Raw genomic sequence first — 15,694 nt, forward strand, 5'->3', positions numbered from 1 at the left:
TTGTCTTTAGCCAAAGAGAACTTCTTTGCTTAAGGTTATGTGTATATAGCTCAAGGTTTTATATATATATGTATGTATATTCCCCCCACCCCCACAGGAGCAGCCTGCAGCTAGCCAGTAACTTGTTCTGCTTTGGGGTCTATACCTCAATCAATTCTGGATAAATTTCAAGAGCCATCCCAGCTCCAGAGTTCCCACTGGCATTGGCTGACACACAGTTACAAGGGCATCACAGCTGACCTTTTCTCCCTGACCAATCCTGCTTCCTGTGCTCCATGGCACATATCAACAGAACATCCTTCAGTGCACTTTCTGACTTAAGTTCAATATTCAGTATTCAGAGGTCTGAACATCCTTATCTCAAAGATTGACCTAGGAGTCTCTTAACCATAAACTGTGTCCTAATTTCTTCTTCTTATTAGGACACAGGTTAGACTGGATTATAGCTTACCCTAACAGCCACATTTAAACATTGTCACCTCTTCAAAGGCCTCCATCTCTAAATAATCACATCCTGAGGTCCTTGGGGATAAGACTTCAAAACACAAATTTTACAGTGGACATAATTCAGTCCCTAACAGTGCCAAGCAAAGTAAGACAGAAGAGAGACACACATGCAGATAATCAGCCAGTCTTGACCTCTTTAATATCAATGTCTGAATTGGAGAACCAAACAAATAAAACAAAAACCACCATTGATTGGATAAGTTGCTGAGAAACAAAATGCACGTATATTGCCCTTTGAGGTTGCACAAAACATCGAGGTGGACCTTGAAAAGAAAGAGCTTCGGAAGACCCAAGATTACTGGTGATGAGAAGTTGCAACAGGTACTGGAGCAGTTAAGGGGTGATGACACCCCAGGGCAACTCTGTAAAGTTGCAGAGGCTCAGGTGTTTGAGGGGAGAGGGGTACAGATGTTAGAGGCAGGAAAACACTGTAAGCTCCTCAAGTGATGGGAAAATCAGAGTAAGATAAATGACATATCTCAGAGTCAGAGTAAGTGGTTAGATTGCTGTTATTAGAAGTGTTAGGACCCTCAAAAGAGAGTTTAAATAATTAAAATTAAAAATGTTTTAGGAGCTCCCTGCTGGATCAGCAGGCTAAGGATCCAGCTTGGGTTGCTGCTGTGGTATGGATTCCAACCCAGGCCCCAGAATGTCTGCATGCTGCAGACAGGGCTAAAAAAAAAAAAAACTTTTAATAATATGCTTGGTAATATCATAAGAAACTAGTTGGTTTTGGATTTCATGGACACTGGCTAAGGTGGAAAGAAGAAGGAGAGAACATAGCAGCTCTCCTCAACTTATGTCAGCAGAAGCAATGAATGGATGTGAGGTCTTTTCCTTTTTGGGAGGCACACATTTAATTCACTAATATGTACAATTTTAAATTGTGATACTAGAGTATTATTGGTAAACTACAGAGGGAGGCTGTTTTCTCTTTTAAAAATTCTCAATTTCAGGAAAGCACAGGAAAATATTTAGAATTGCCTCTCTCCTTTTAAAAGACACCTTGAGGAAATTAACTCAACCTAAGTGATTTCCTTTAGCAAACCTAAAAATTTAAAAGGTTCTGTCAGCAAGTTTACAAACTAAGGAGATTAGGCAGACCAATTGGTCGGCTTTTGGCTAAGGAGGAACATAATTTCAAGATCGACTTTTCAATTAATAGCTCTGATACCTGGGGTACATTATTTAATGGCTTCTAAGGTGAAGCTTTTTCCTTGTAAATAAATGGGCATCACCAAGTGTCATTTTAATAACTTAATGAGTAAACTGGGATAAAGCACCTGATGGAAGGTGGCTTACTTAAGAGCAGTTTTTTGTTGTTGTTGTTTTTAGCAAATAATACTAAATTAACATGACTTCCATTGCTTCATTTTGTGTAATTAAAAAAAAATCTACATTATGGTATTTGTCTTTGTCTTTCTGACTCATTTCACTCAGTATGAGAGTCTCTAGTTCCATCCATGTTGCTGCAAATGACATTATGTCATTCTTTTTTATGGCTGAGTAGTATTCCATTGTGTATATATACCACATCTTCCTAATCCAATTATCTGTTGATGGACATTTGGTTGTAAGAATAACTTGATCCCCATACTGTACAGTGGGAAAAATAAATAAATAAATAAATAACACACACACACACACACACACACAAATCTACATTAGATTAAATCTGATCTAATCAATTCTGTTGAAGTTTGTCTGTATTTCTTTTTAAATTTTTATTTTTTTTCTTTTTGGCTGCAGTGTGCTTGATGTGGGATCTCGGTTTCCAGACCAGGGATTGAACCAGGGATGCAGCAGTGAAAGTGCTGACTCCTAACCTCTAGATCATCAGGGAACTCGCTCCAAAATTGTGATTCTGGAGTTATGAATAAGAAAGTCCTAATTCTGGAGTTCCCGTCATGGCTCAGTGGTTAACGAATCCGACTAGGAACCATGAGGTTGCGGGTTCAATCCCTGGCCTTGCTCAGTGGGTTAAGGATCCGGCGCTGCTGTGAGCTGTGGTGTGGCTTGCAGACGCAGCTCGGATCCTGAGTTGCTGTGGCTCTGGCGTAGGCCAGCAGCTATGGCTCCAATTTGACCCCTAGCCTGGGAACCTCTATATGCCACAGGAGCGGCTCAAGAAAAGGCAAAAAAAAAAAAAAAAAGTCCTAATTCTTGCGTAGAGGAAGCAAAGGCAAAGAATACAGACTAAGCATCTTCAATGTTTACAATACCATACTGTTCACACACAGGAAAACTTAGAAACTAATACCTTAAGAAATACAAGAAATACATGTTTGCTATTAGTTCCCAGATGGAATCAGATAGGACATCATGGGTCCATTAATTTAAGTGCTTCCTTGATATATTGCTACATTGTTTTCATAGAATTGAATATGTAAACCACTGGGCAACCAGATATATGTTGAATAAGGGAGGAAATATTTGCTAACAGAAATGCTCATCAAGTTTTTTCCTTGTTTATAGAGGAATTAAAATCATAAATAATATTGAATATATTGTAGTAAATTCACTTAACATAATATACAAAATCCACTAAAGCTGCTGTAGAAGGACATTTTTGCAAAATCAATGATATAAAAATAATACCATAAAAACAAATACGTAACTCTAGCTTGAAATTTCTGAAACTTTATGTCAGAATGTTATGGGTGTTTATACTGAGGCCAGTTAATTATATCTTTCCTCATATCTGTTTTTCACATTAATAGATATTTTTCTTCAATTAAGAATATATATTATTATTAATAAAAATTTAAAAAAGGATATATTCATTTGTCTTGCTTATGAAGTTTCTCCCCTTTTCAACACATGGAGAGTGAAAAGTTGTTCTCTCAGGAAATTTTCTCCCCCCAATAAAATATTTAAAAGATTTCTCCTCTTTCCAATGTCTCCAATGAATCTACATACGTTTGTTCATAAAGACATAAACACTAAAGTCATCCTTCACATGATCGCTATCATTCATGGAATTTCTCTCCAGAGTGAGCTCTTTGAACTTGACGGCATGATCACAAATGGGACATTTTATCCCACCGATCACACTGGCAAATTCTTCTCCAGAAGGTCTTGGATGGTTATCAAATCCTGATCTTTACCTATGGGTTTCTTAGTATGAAGCACTACTAGAACATATTTCTCTAGGTCCTTTTCATGGGAGTCACACTCCCATCTTTCAACGGTGAATAATACTGTAGCTACCAGACCGCAGGATGCTGTTCTGCTGTGTATCTCAGCTGCCCATTATGAGCTAGGTGTTCACCAAGGTGTCACAGCAGGCTTGCCCTCCAGGTAATGAGAAAAGGCTTATGGGAGACGGGGCCTGCACCCCTCTCCCCTCAAGCGTGTCCTAATGAACAAGATGTTATCTGGTCATTAAACATGCCATGAGAAGCCATTCTTTCCAAGGACTCATGAAACATAAATATTTGAGATTTTCCATTCTGTTGGCTCCTTCTGTGAAAACACAATCCATTCCTCTAATTTCTGGAAATTTGAGGCAATAACAGACTCTACCAGGAGAGCTAGGAAAATCTTACTGGTGTTGTCTCTCAGAGGATTCTCATTGAAGTTTCAAAGTGTGGTTCTCTTCTGTCTTTGGCTTTAAGGTTCCTAAGTCGTAATTTTTAGGCAGTCCTGACCATAATACAGATCAACATGTTCCAAAAGGCTCCATCTGGGTCCCCAGGGATTCGATTTCCTGTGTAGTTTTCACTCAATTTTCATAAAGACCAATCATCACCTTTGTCTGGCTTTGTTAACTAAATTCTCCCTTGCCTTCCGAGAACTCAAAATCTCTCCATTCCTCACCAGTAAAAGGGAGGTTGGCTCCATAAATGTCACTAATATGAGTGACAGTTACATGGGGGCTTTTTTTGGGGGGGAAAGCCCCCAAATTGTCCAGTAATTACTCTTTTTTTGAAAGCTCTCTGATAGCAGATTCCGCAGACATTGAAAATACTCAGAAGTCAAGACAAAACAAAACCAACAATTGTGTCCTTACCCTGATTTACTCTAATGTGTATTTACTGTCACCTTTCTAATTACATTCCACGATGACAATTAACTCCATGAAGGTACACAAAGTGTCTGTTGCTACTTTTAAGAAATGTTTTATAGGGCAATAAATAGAAATAAAAATGTGGCTCATAAGTTCCACATGGCTTGTACCTAATCATAATTAAGTGTATTATACACAGTCTAAATTATATTCTAAAGATACTGAATTCTTCATCCATGTTAGACTATGCCACTGACAAGGAAAGTCTAATAAAACTTCAATGTGTGTAAATACATCTTCTTTTATAAATGTACTGTAAATACACCTAAACAGAGAGGCGAGATGAGAAGAAACTCACACTGCACACTGTGAATAAATCTTGTAGAACGTTCTGCTATTTTTCCAATTTATGTTGTCATAAACTGTTAGTCCTTACCCAATTAAACAACACACATAGGATTGGTAAATTTTTCAAAGAGGTAATTTATAACATACTGAGTTAGCATCAACAGGAATTTTATGTATTAAAAACATATTATTGAGTGTTTCACACTACAACAGAACCAAGAGCCGCGTCTTCAAGGCTGGCAGGTCCATTTTGACCTAACACTCCACGTGTCCACTAGGAATCAGTTTTCCTCAGGGGATGAAAACTGGCCAAAGAATGACCAAAGAATTAGAAATCAGGATCTCATATTTACTCCTTTCTCAGTGACTGACTGGCTGTGAGACATTTGAAAAGTCCCTGTCTTGTAAGGTCTAGGTTTCCTTCTCTGTGGAATGAGTAGTTTTGACTATTTCAGTTCTAAAGTCTTTTCATCATTTGTCTCCTTGCATCACATCTGTATCTCCAGTGTCTAGAACAAGGTCTAACTGAATTTAACTAATTCAATAAATATTTATCACATCTAGCGCAGAACGCAGAGAAAGAACCAGGTTCTAAGAATAAAACTTAACAAAAGCACACATTGTTCAGCATCTTTCTTTGTTGATCAAATAGGGTTGGTCAAAGACTCCAGCCTAGATATTCTACGAGTCCAAATAGCAAGAATTGGTATCGATCTAAATGTTTGCCTTGGAAATTTATTTAATGATTGTATACCATGCTTTTCCCTATTTAAATTTTCCGTTGCAGATTCTTAGCTAATTACATATTTTCTTTAGTGAAACAGCTTATAACTCTTTCAGTTTCCTCAAGTCTCTCAAATATCTTAATTTTTATTAATCATTTTAGCATATATTTTTTCATAGGTACAGTGAAGGGCAGATTTCATCCCTATTTTAACAGGTCAGTCCAATTCCTCTGTCAATTATCTTAGCTATAAGTGGGCCACCATTTCTTTTCTAAGAATCGGTTCTATGTTCAAAATGGTATAGAGTGTTTTGTTTTCATATATGGATAATTTATAATCTCGAGGTTAGTGTTTAGGTTTGACTTTAGAAGTTTCTAAAATTTGGCCTGAGTTACCTCCTTACTAGCCACCTATCTTGTTCAGGCTTGGCTGAAACTCTGAGAGGAAAAGGCAATGGATTAATATTTATTGCATCTTATATAATATTTCTATATCCCATAGTCTCAACACCTTCTGAAGCCTCCAAATAGATCTTGCTAACAAGGAAGTTCTCCTGCTCACTCATTTTTAATCCCTCTCTACATAAATAATGATTTACTATAGTATTAGCAAATGAAGCCAGTGTGAAATCTTCAGTTATAAACTAGAGTTGGCATCAAAACAGTGGCATTTTAGTGGGTTATATAGACTTTGAGGATATCCAATGATGGCCATTCTTTTGGCTGGCAATTCAGCTCCATGTCACAATACTGGAAAATTACTGAGTTGCAATTATTCATGGTTATAGGATATATCCATTTCCCTAGGTAATTTAAAAAATCAAAGCCCTTGTGATTAGATCAGAGCCCTTGTGATTAGATCAAACTTTATTTTATTCTATTACTGTGATTTTCTTGAGTTAAAATATCAAAATACATGGTTAATGTTGGACAGAACAAGATCCAAATAATTCAATTATTGATGTCAATACGAATAGCTGACAAAATACCTGGTGACTACAATTATATTTAATACTTGAGGTACATGGTAGTGTTATCTGGACAGAACAAGATCCAAATAATTCAATTATTGATGTCAATACGAATAGCTGACAAAATACCTGGTGACTACAATTATATTTAATACTTGAGGTACATGGTAGTGTTATCTTACAGAAAACATGTCTCAAAGAGTCTTAAGTAATTTATCACTAGGGTCAAAATTGCTGAATTATAATGTTGCCACTCCAATAAGTCATATTTATTTAACACCTAAATATCTTTTAGTCTGTGTGGGATGTTGGGGAAGGAATGGGACTGAAAAGCAGCTTCAAGCCTTATGATTTCCAATTTTTAACTAAGGGCCAGTATCATTATACATTTAATCTTTTCTAAACATTTTCTTTGGAATTTTCCTTGCATTTTTTCTTTTATATATTTATATATTTGTTTTCCCCCCCACTAGATTGCAATCTTCTTAAGAGTAGAAAATGGCTGATCCTAATCCAACATTTTATCATCCATTATTTCTAAGGTAGAACACAGAGTTGCTCAATTACTGCTCCACAGGGTAAGTGTCCTCTTCTCCTCGTGCGCAGGTTTTTTTTGTTTTTTTTTTGTTTTTGTTTTTGTTTTGTTTTTTTTGCTTTTTAGGGCCACACCTGCAGCATATGGACATTCTGTCTATGGGTCGAATCGGAGCTGCCACAGCGATGGCAACTTGGGATCAGAGACACATCTGCGACCTACATTGTAGATTGTGGCAATACTGGATCCTTAACACACTGATGGAAGCCAGGGATCAAACCTACCTCCTCATGGACGCTAGGTCAGCTTCTTAAACCCTCTGAACCACAGAGGAACTCCCATGTGCGGGATTAAGGTCTGTCACCCCACAGCTGAGCAGCAGTTTAACCATGTGGATCACTTGATAACTGAACTCAGTGGATCCCTGGAAATACAAATTCCACCAAAAATTGAAAACTGAATTTTGTCCTTTAAGGTTATTCAGCCACTTATGATTCTCAATAATTATTTAAGGAAAAATATTTAGTCAAATTCAAGATGCACGTTTAGGGAACTGATTCACTCTATCCTCCTCCTTGTCCTCTTTTCAAATGTGACCCAGCTTTGATGAGGTGGCATTGGGAGTTCAGTTCCATATCACCTTGGTATGGTCCTTGGCACCTGGACCTTGTTCTGTCTTCTGGTCCTTCCTAAAACCCATCGAGGTGCATCTTCCTGCAGGCTCTGGGTCCACGGCCCCTGTAACTTGGGGTCTGTTCTCTCTGCAGGGTCAATGCACAGAGCCGTGACCACCTCCACTGCATCCTTCCTTGGCTCTCTGTGTCAGGGCCAGGCCTCACGGACTCAGGGCAGCTCCTGTCCCCCTCATTGGTTTGTCCATGGTATACTCTTAGCCATAGGGTCTCCAAGCTCTGAATTACAGCAACTTCCTGGCAGCAGCACTAATTCTCCATCTTAGTCCCCTTCTATGTCTCCTGCACAGACCCTGGGAACTTCACAGGATGTGTGTCATACATACTAGAGAGACAGAGAATGAATATTGGGTCTCAGTGTGCACTGGCTTTTTCAGGTCCTTGGTCATGAAGCAGTTTATGGTGTGGTTTCCATTCTACTGTGTGATAGTTTCTCCCAAATTCCAAGAAGAAAGTAGAGGTCAAGAGTCTTCTGACTTTGAACCCCCTAAAACTGCTTGGGATTCATGATCCTCCTGAAACCCACTGGGGCCTTTAAATCAAGAGTGATTGCACCAGCCCAGATCTCACACCACCCTCCCCACTCCAAGCTTTATTTATTTTTATTTTTTAATTGAATTTTACTGGAGTAGAGTTGACAACGATGTTGTATTATTTTCAGGCATACAGCAAAGAGAATCAGTCATATATACATATATTCATTCTTTTTTCCCGTCTACGTGATTACAAACTATTGCATCAATTTCCCTCTTCTCTCAGACCTCTCCCCTCTCCTTGTCCTGCCCAAGATCAAGGAAGGATTTTATATGAACTAACTGAGAGTATGATTAAACTGGCCTCTTTCTATATTTTCCATCTCACTAATGTTCTGGATTGTAATAAAACCTTCTATGATTGGTTCACCAAATTTCTCTCTTGTTATTTAAATTCCAGACTTGAGAGTTCATTTCTCTGAAATTTTATTTGGTGATGGTCTAGCTTATGAGCTTTTAAAAGTTAAAAATGAAAAGAGACTTCTTTGTTCTTGTCAAAGGATTCTGTCTTTCCCAAGAACCAGTGAAGAGCTGTATTAGTACATGAATTTTACCCATATATCTTAAATTTTTCAGAAAGTCTTTGTTTCAAAACTCTGATCTACTTCTTTCAATAAGAGCATCTATTCATTAATCAGCAAATAATTACTGAGTGACTATTATGTGTTAGGCATTTCTAGATCCTGGCCTATGACAAAGAATAAAATACACAAAATATAAAACATTAAAACAATTAAGCAAGCAATCCATGAGGATTCAGGTTCAATACCTGGCCTCACTCAGTGGCTTAAGGATCCAACTGTGGTAACACCAAATCCTTAACCCACTCTATGGGGCCAGGGATTGAACCTGTGTCCCAGTGCTCCCAAGATACCACCAATCCCATTGTACCATAGCAGGAACTCCTATGTGTACTCTCTTTACCAACCATGAAAAAGGACAATTACTTGTTGAAGACGAATATTGATATTTGATCACTGTTTCTCCAAAACTATCATGAATCATTTCTTAATTTATCACAGGACTCCCATATTTTAACATTAACAGCGTACTCATAAAATACAGAAAAGATAATATAAAACAAAAGTAAAATCAGTAAGCTCTGTTAGCATTACTCTTTCTAATATTTCTGGATGACTCTGGCTGAATACAAGTAATGGAGACTTTGGGAAAATGTAGTTTCATTTCAAAACTGGAATTTCTTTTTCTATTAAAAAGCTTTTAAGAAAGAAGAGACAAGAGCTAAAATGATCTTTTAATTCACTTTAATGGACTATCTTAGCTATCTAAACAAAATTCTCTGTTCTCCATGGAGGTAGACAGGACCCTGACCCCCAGATTCAGTCAGGGTCCTGTATAACACTCCTCTATAGGTTCTGCAGATTTTATGTAAAGTATAAACTTCATGTCCAAATAACACTCTTCTTAAAATCTGGCATCTGTCTCAACTGCTCATTTAGTAGTTAGTGTGGCTTGTACAGTATGATTCCCACAACCATTTAATGTATTTCATTAACCATTAACCATTGAAGGGGAGAGTACAGGGTGACAATGAGGGGTGAGAATGGGAAGACTTAACAAAAGAAAGAAATTCCTATGCAGTTATTCTCAGGTTTTCCTTATAGAAATTCTATATTATATCTTTTAATTCACTTTAATGGACTATCTTAGCTATCTAAACAAAATTCTCTGTTCTCCCCAGATTCAGTCAGGGTCCTGTCTACCTACCTGTATAGCTACCTGAGCTGCTGCATTTGGATTCTTAACCCACTGTGCCATAACAGGAACTCCCCTAATAATTGTAGTAGAGAACCATAAATAGTAGCCTCTTGGTAGTTGCTTAACCTCTAAGGGCAGATTCTCCGGAATCGACTGCTGCATATGGCAGAGGGAATTTGAGCTATGTTAAAGAGAAAGCTCAACACTGTCCACAGAAGGCAAGACCTCAGTGCTCATCTTTGGAAATAAAATCACCAGACACCACCAGTTTGAACGTTCCAAAATGCCAGGCGGCCTTCCTGTTGGATCATTCAATTTTTTGAATCAATACATCACTATTGCATCACTTTTCCCCACATTGTCTCTATAAAATTTGCCCATTTGCACTGATGTTTGGCATGACATCTATTAAAATGGTTCCTAAAGACAGTTTGCTGCCCTGGAGATATAAAACTTTGAAACGCTGTTGTTTTTCCACTACAATCATGTGATTTGATATCTTTAATTCTTTAGACATAAAGGGATTTCTTTTCTTTTTCTTTCTTTCCTTCTTTCTTTCTTACCTTCTTTCTTCTTCCCTCCATCCCTCCTTTCCTTCCTTCCTTCCTTTTTTTGTTTTTAGGGCCATACCTGCAACATATGGAAGTTCTGGGCCAAGGGTCGAAACAGAGCTGCAGCTGCTGGCCTATACCACAGCCATAGCAATACTGGATCTGAGCTGCATCTGGGACCTATGCAGCAGCCTGCAGCAATGCCGTATCCTTAACCCACAAGTAAGGCCAGAGATGAACCTGTTGAGCCACCAAGGAAACTCCAGATTTCTTTTTCTTAAAATAAGGGAATATTTGTTTTCAAGTCACATGTACAAAATGGGTGACACAGAGACTGTGAATGTACATGAAAGAGACATGCTGAATGTTTATTTCTGAGTCATGCTATCTCAGTCATTTCCTGAAATTGCAATTGGAAAATATTCTTTTGTGGCTCATTTTTGATGGCTAAAACTGAATGAAATTCAAATATCACAAAAACAGTCTGTTAGTTTCAATTTTGTGTGTCCTTCACTTTCTGAATTTGGAGGGCCTCTCAACCATTCTAAAGCTATTGTGTTGTCTCAATCAATCGTGTATGTGTGTACTCACACAGTGTGAGATGTTGCCATGAATGCATAACATGCCAAGTGTTCCAGCTGAGCACTTACAAGCAGGGGTATAGAATAAAGTTGGATTATGGCTCAGCTCTTGCCAAACTTTCTTTCTTTCATTGTTTGTTTTCTATTGAGATTCTGTGATGGACAGAAGACACATCACTTGTTGCCAGAAAGAGCAGACTCCTTCCCTCAACCCTTCTCTGTTCACATGACCTTTAAGCAAATTGTGAAAAGGAAAAACACAAAACAAATCAATGAGTATATTTAACAAGAGTTTGGACAGATAGTTCTCTGTTAAACTCACAATACATTTTTAACCAATAATTTACAGGGACATTTTGTTTTAATAATTGATTATGATTTGGCTGTTACATTTATAGACTGGCCAATGGCTGTTTGTTTAAGGCTTATTCACAAATTGGGCAGTTATTCCAGTCTACAAAGGACAAGGACGATGGTATGTAGACTCAAATCATGCTAGTTCCATTTATGAATTAAGGTTTGATGTTTGTGCAATTAGCTTTGCTAAGTCTTTATCAAATAAAGGTCTCTTCCTGAATCCATTCCATTCATCTCGAAGTTGGGTACAAGGACCTCAGAGAATGTAGGTTACTGGAAGTCACAGACTTTGCCAAATGATATTGTTTTAAATCTCCTTCTGGGATAGTGTGTCTGTATTATATGGTTATTGGTAGAAATCATCTTTACGGTGTTGAAGAAAGATTAGCCTATTCAAAGTTTATACATATTCTGAACCATAACTTCTTTGTGGGAAATACACTATTCTTTCCACAAAGACTTTTGGGGGCACTGATGCAATACATGAAGATGAGTGAACAGCATGCTGGCACTGACCACTGCGGGTCCTCCCCTTAACCAATCAATACCTGGCCTCCTCTGAGCCCTTTCAGACAAGGTGCCATCCTGGGAACATCCCCAAGAGAAATGTTTAACAAGATTCCTGCTCGGTCAGTTTATTCAGGATATGCTCTATCCCCCATATGTCCTCTTAGCAATTTCCCATCCAAAGACTCCACACTTAAACAGAGAATAAGTAGGTGATGGGTAGACCACATATAGTTGGGTCAGCATTCCAGTAAGAGAGGTCCCTGTGGCAGGGTCCTTCTCAATGTGGGTGGAAGATTATAAAACACTGGTGAATGGAGAGGGAGGGGCACAGGAGCCGGACCACTCTGCCCTGGCTCTAGCATGCTAAGTTACATGGCTTTGACATATTTTTAAAATCATTTTGCTCTATCCTTACTTAACTTTGACAGTGACATGGTCAGACATGTGCAGGAGGGAGATGTTGGAATGGTTCTGTAGAGAACAAGACTGGGAATCTGGAGTTCAGCCGTCACTGTAAGTACATCCCGGGAGAACAAACACAAAGATGAGAAGCTGACCATGGACACTGAGAGAAGAGATAAAGAACAAAAGGCAAAGTTGAACTATATTTAGAATGAGGTCCTGCAGAATCTTGTCATTAAAATGATTAAGAACAGATGCTACATTTGATCTCGGCCAAAAGGCTGGGAAGTTTCTGTCCGCCACCTCAGCAGAAAGCCAGGAAAGTATTTTCTAGACAAGGCAGATCTGAGGATCCCTGGACTTTAATATTTCAGGTCTAACTGAGGGCAGTGCATTCATTTTGAAAGTAGAGAAATTAAGTAAATGAAATTAAGTACATGAAATGTTGAGACTCCCAAATTTCTTCCTCTAATTGAATTCTAAAATGTAATCCACAGCTTTTCAAATTTAGTTTAAGATTAGGGGAGCTTTTTTACTTTTTTATTTTTTATTTTTTTGTCTTTGTCCTTTTAGGGCCGCACTTGTGGCATATGGAGGTTCCCAGGCTAGGGGTCTAATCGGAGCTACAGCTGCCGGCCTACGCCAGAGCCACAGCAATGCAAGATCCAAGCCATGTCTGTGACCTACACCATGGCTCATGGCAACGCTGGATCCTTAACCCACTGAGCAAGGCCAGGGATTGAACCCACAACCTCCTGGTTCCTAGTTGGATTCATTTCCACTGCGCCACAACAGGAACTCCCAGGGGAGCCTTTTACTTACACAAAGTGATGATAAATTGTGAAGGGCAGAAAGCAAAGTTTAAGTCTTTATATTCTTTAATTCAAGATATAAGACAGTTTCCTTTGGTACAACTTGATATACCCAACTGTGTTTGGATTCATCATGGCACTAAATGATTTTACAAGTAATCAAATCAAGTAACTTCCTTGCAACTGTTGGAATTTGGAAGCAGTTTCCAAGGACGCAAAGAAGCTCTTGGGTTTTGGATGAGTTCTAAGTGATCTCAGAGAGTACCTGTAAATAACATTAGTGGGTGTCCATGGATGCCTCATGTAATCAAGCATGAAGAAGTCTTGGGTGCTGCCTAGAATTCTTTTATCACCAACAGCAGTTCCACAACAAAGCTGTGCTTATAAAGTTCTCCACAGGGACAGCCAGTGACAGGACCCCTTTCCCCCAGGTTTGCAGATGCAGGTGGAGTAATGGGGGTCATTATTCTTATCGAATCACAGTCAAGAAGGAAAATGTGGTGATGACCTTGCACATGGTTGTCTTTCTGGGAAAAGAGCCTTACATATGAGAAACAAAGACACAGAATGAATGGCTCCTTTAGTTTTTAATTATCAATTCTAATCTACAACCTATGAATGACGGGAACCTACTAATTCATGAGGATATCCAATCTGGAGGATTTGAGTTCAAAACAACAGGGTGGTAACCAGATGGTCAAAGCTAACTCCATGTTTGTAATATAACCATTTTCCCCCAGAAAATTATCTTAAGACAGAAGAGGAAGAAAAAAGCGCTGTACATCACTGTACAGCATCACCACAGAAACCTGTACTGATGAACTTTATACTTTACCTGTAATTAGAGCTACAGCTCCACCTCTGTTTCCTTCCTAGTTCCATCACAGTGAGAGGTCTCAAATTTGGCTGGGCACGTGTAGATGAGCAGGCAGGAAAGATTATGAGCTTAGCGTCTGAAGCCAACACTGGGACACATTTGATTGAATGCCAAGGGGTGTGGGTGTGTGTATGTGTGTGTGTGTGATATGGGTGTTTATTTTCTGAGTTAGTTGCAACAATGTTCTATCTGTCCATTTGCAAGCCACACTCTGGTAGACTGTCTATTCTATAGTTAGCCATCATCACAACTCTTGACCTACATGCTCTTCTGCAGTGTCTTATTGCCACTCCTCTGCCCTTTGAACCCAATGGAGTCCTATGATCCACACAATATGATGAAAGTAGTCCTGTGCCCAGTGCGGGGAATTACTCTCCAGAACTTGGGGTTTCTTTCTATTCTTGACTCACTGACCTTTTGCTTTTTCTTCAGGAACTCAGCCATCATGCTATAAGAAGTTCATGCCTCAGAAAGAAGCCAGTGTAGACACCTGGGTCAGAAGTTCCAGATAACAGATGAATTCTCAGCTGATTGATATCCACATGAGTGAGCCATGGACACCCAGTCTTGTCCAGCCTTCAGGTTCTGTAGCCTAACTACCTTCAACTGCAGAGAACATCCAGCTCTTTACAGTGAACCCACAGCAACACAAGAGATGATTAACTGCCTTACTATCTACATCTGGCATCCTTTTCTATACAACAATAAACCAGAACAACCATTGAGAGGCCATCTCACATTTTTTGGAACATCTCCCTAGATCTGAATTGACCCCAGTATTAGAGGCAGTGCATTTCCAAGGTAGAGTCCCAAAACACATGCTCTTCAGCTCACTTGTGATCAGGATGCAGGCTTCTGATATAGACTCATGCATGCCTACAGGCCTCCACGTGCAGGTGGGCAACTTGAGGAAAGAAACATCCCCCTGAGGGGGAGGAGTACTTGCAGCTGGTAGAAACAGGGATGTGCTGAAGAGTTTGCATGTTAGGACAAAGCAGGAGGCCAATTTAGAGGTATGGTGTTGGGCATGACCCCCTGCAATTTTATCCTTAAGTATATTTCTCTGGCCATCGTAACAATTCTATGATTTATGGAAGAATCTTTTAAAAAATGTATTTTCTACTTGAACAATTTTGAATGCATTCTACTTTTTCAGAAGTTAGAAAACATGGTAAAAAAAAAAGAATAAAAAAATAAAGAAAAAAAGTGGTATTCATGACCCAAGTTGGCAACTTGAAAAGTGCTAGTGTGTGTCAAGACTTCTAAAGGTCACCAAGAGCACAGGAAACAGAAATCCTAATGAAAGATGAGGGTGTTACATCAGTCTGGTCTGCAGATTAAGAAAAATGTAGCTGGGAGTTCCCTTGCGGCTCAGTGGGTTAAAAATCCAGTGTTGTCACTGCAGTGGTTTGTGTCACTGCTGTGGTGCAGGTTCAAACCCTGGCTTGGGAACTTCTGCATGCCTTGGAAGTGGAAAGGAAGACAGAAAACAAGAAAGGAAGAAAGAAGAGAAGGAAGGAAGGGAGGGAGGGAGGAAGGAGGGAAAGAAGGAGGAAGGAAGGGAGG

The 15,694-nt window shown here is 39.0% G+C and overlaps 1 protein-coding gene across 3 annotated transcripts in view; it reads right to left on the reverse strand.

Moving 5' to 3' along the window:
• LOC146395835 (uncharacterized) overlaps positions 1-15,694 on the reverse strand; it is an 811,516-nt gene that overhangs the window by 63,940 nt on the left and 731,882 nt on the right. The window contains exon 6 of one of the 3 annotated variants that reach the window (XM_084999814.1): positions 7,379-7,518. The exons of the other annotated variants lie outside the window; for them this stretch is intronic. Coding sequence (XP_084855940.1) covers positions 7,405-7,518 — 114 coding nt within the window. The 3' untranslated portion in view covers positions 7,379-7,404. The remainder of the gene's footprint in view (positions 1-7,378; positions 7,519-15,694) is intronic. 3 annotated transcript variants of the gene reach the window in all.

This window comes from Sus scrofa, chromosome 15 (assembly GCF_054392235.1).
Source record: "Sus scrofa isolate SSC_HxYL_T2T_F1_AM1 chromosome 15, Sscrofa_HxYL_maternal_Yorkshire_Landrace_v2.0, whole genome shotgun sequence".
Classification (NCBI taxonomy): domain Eukaryota; kingdom Metazoa; phylum Chordata; class Mammalia; order Artiodactyla; family Suidae; genus Sus; species Sus scrofa.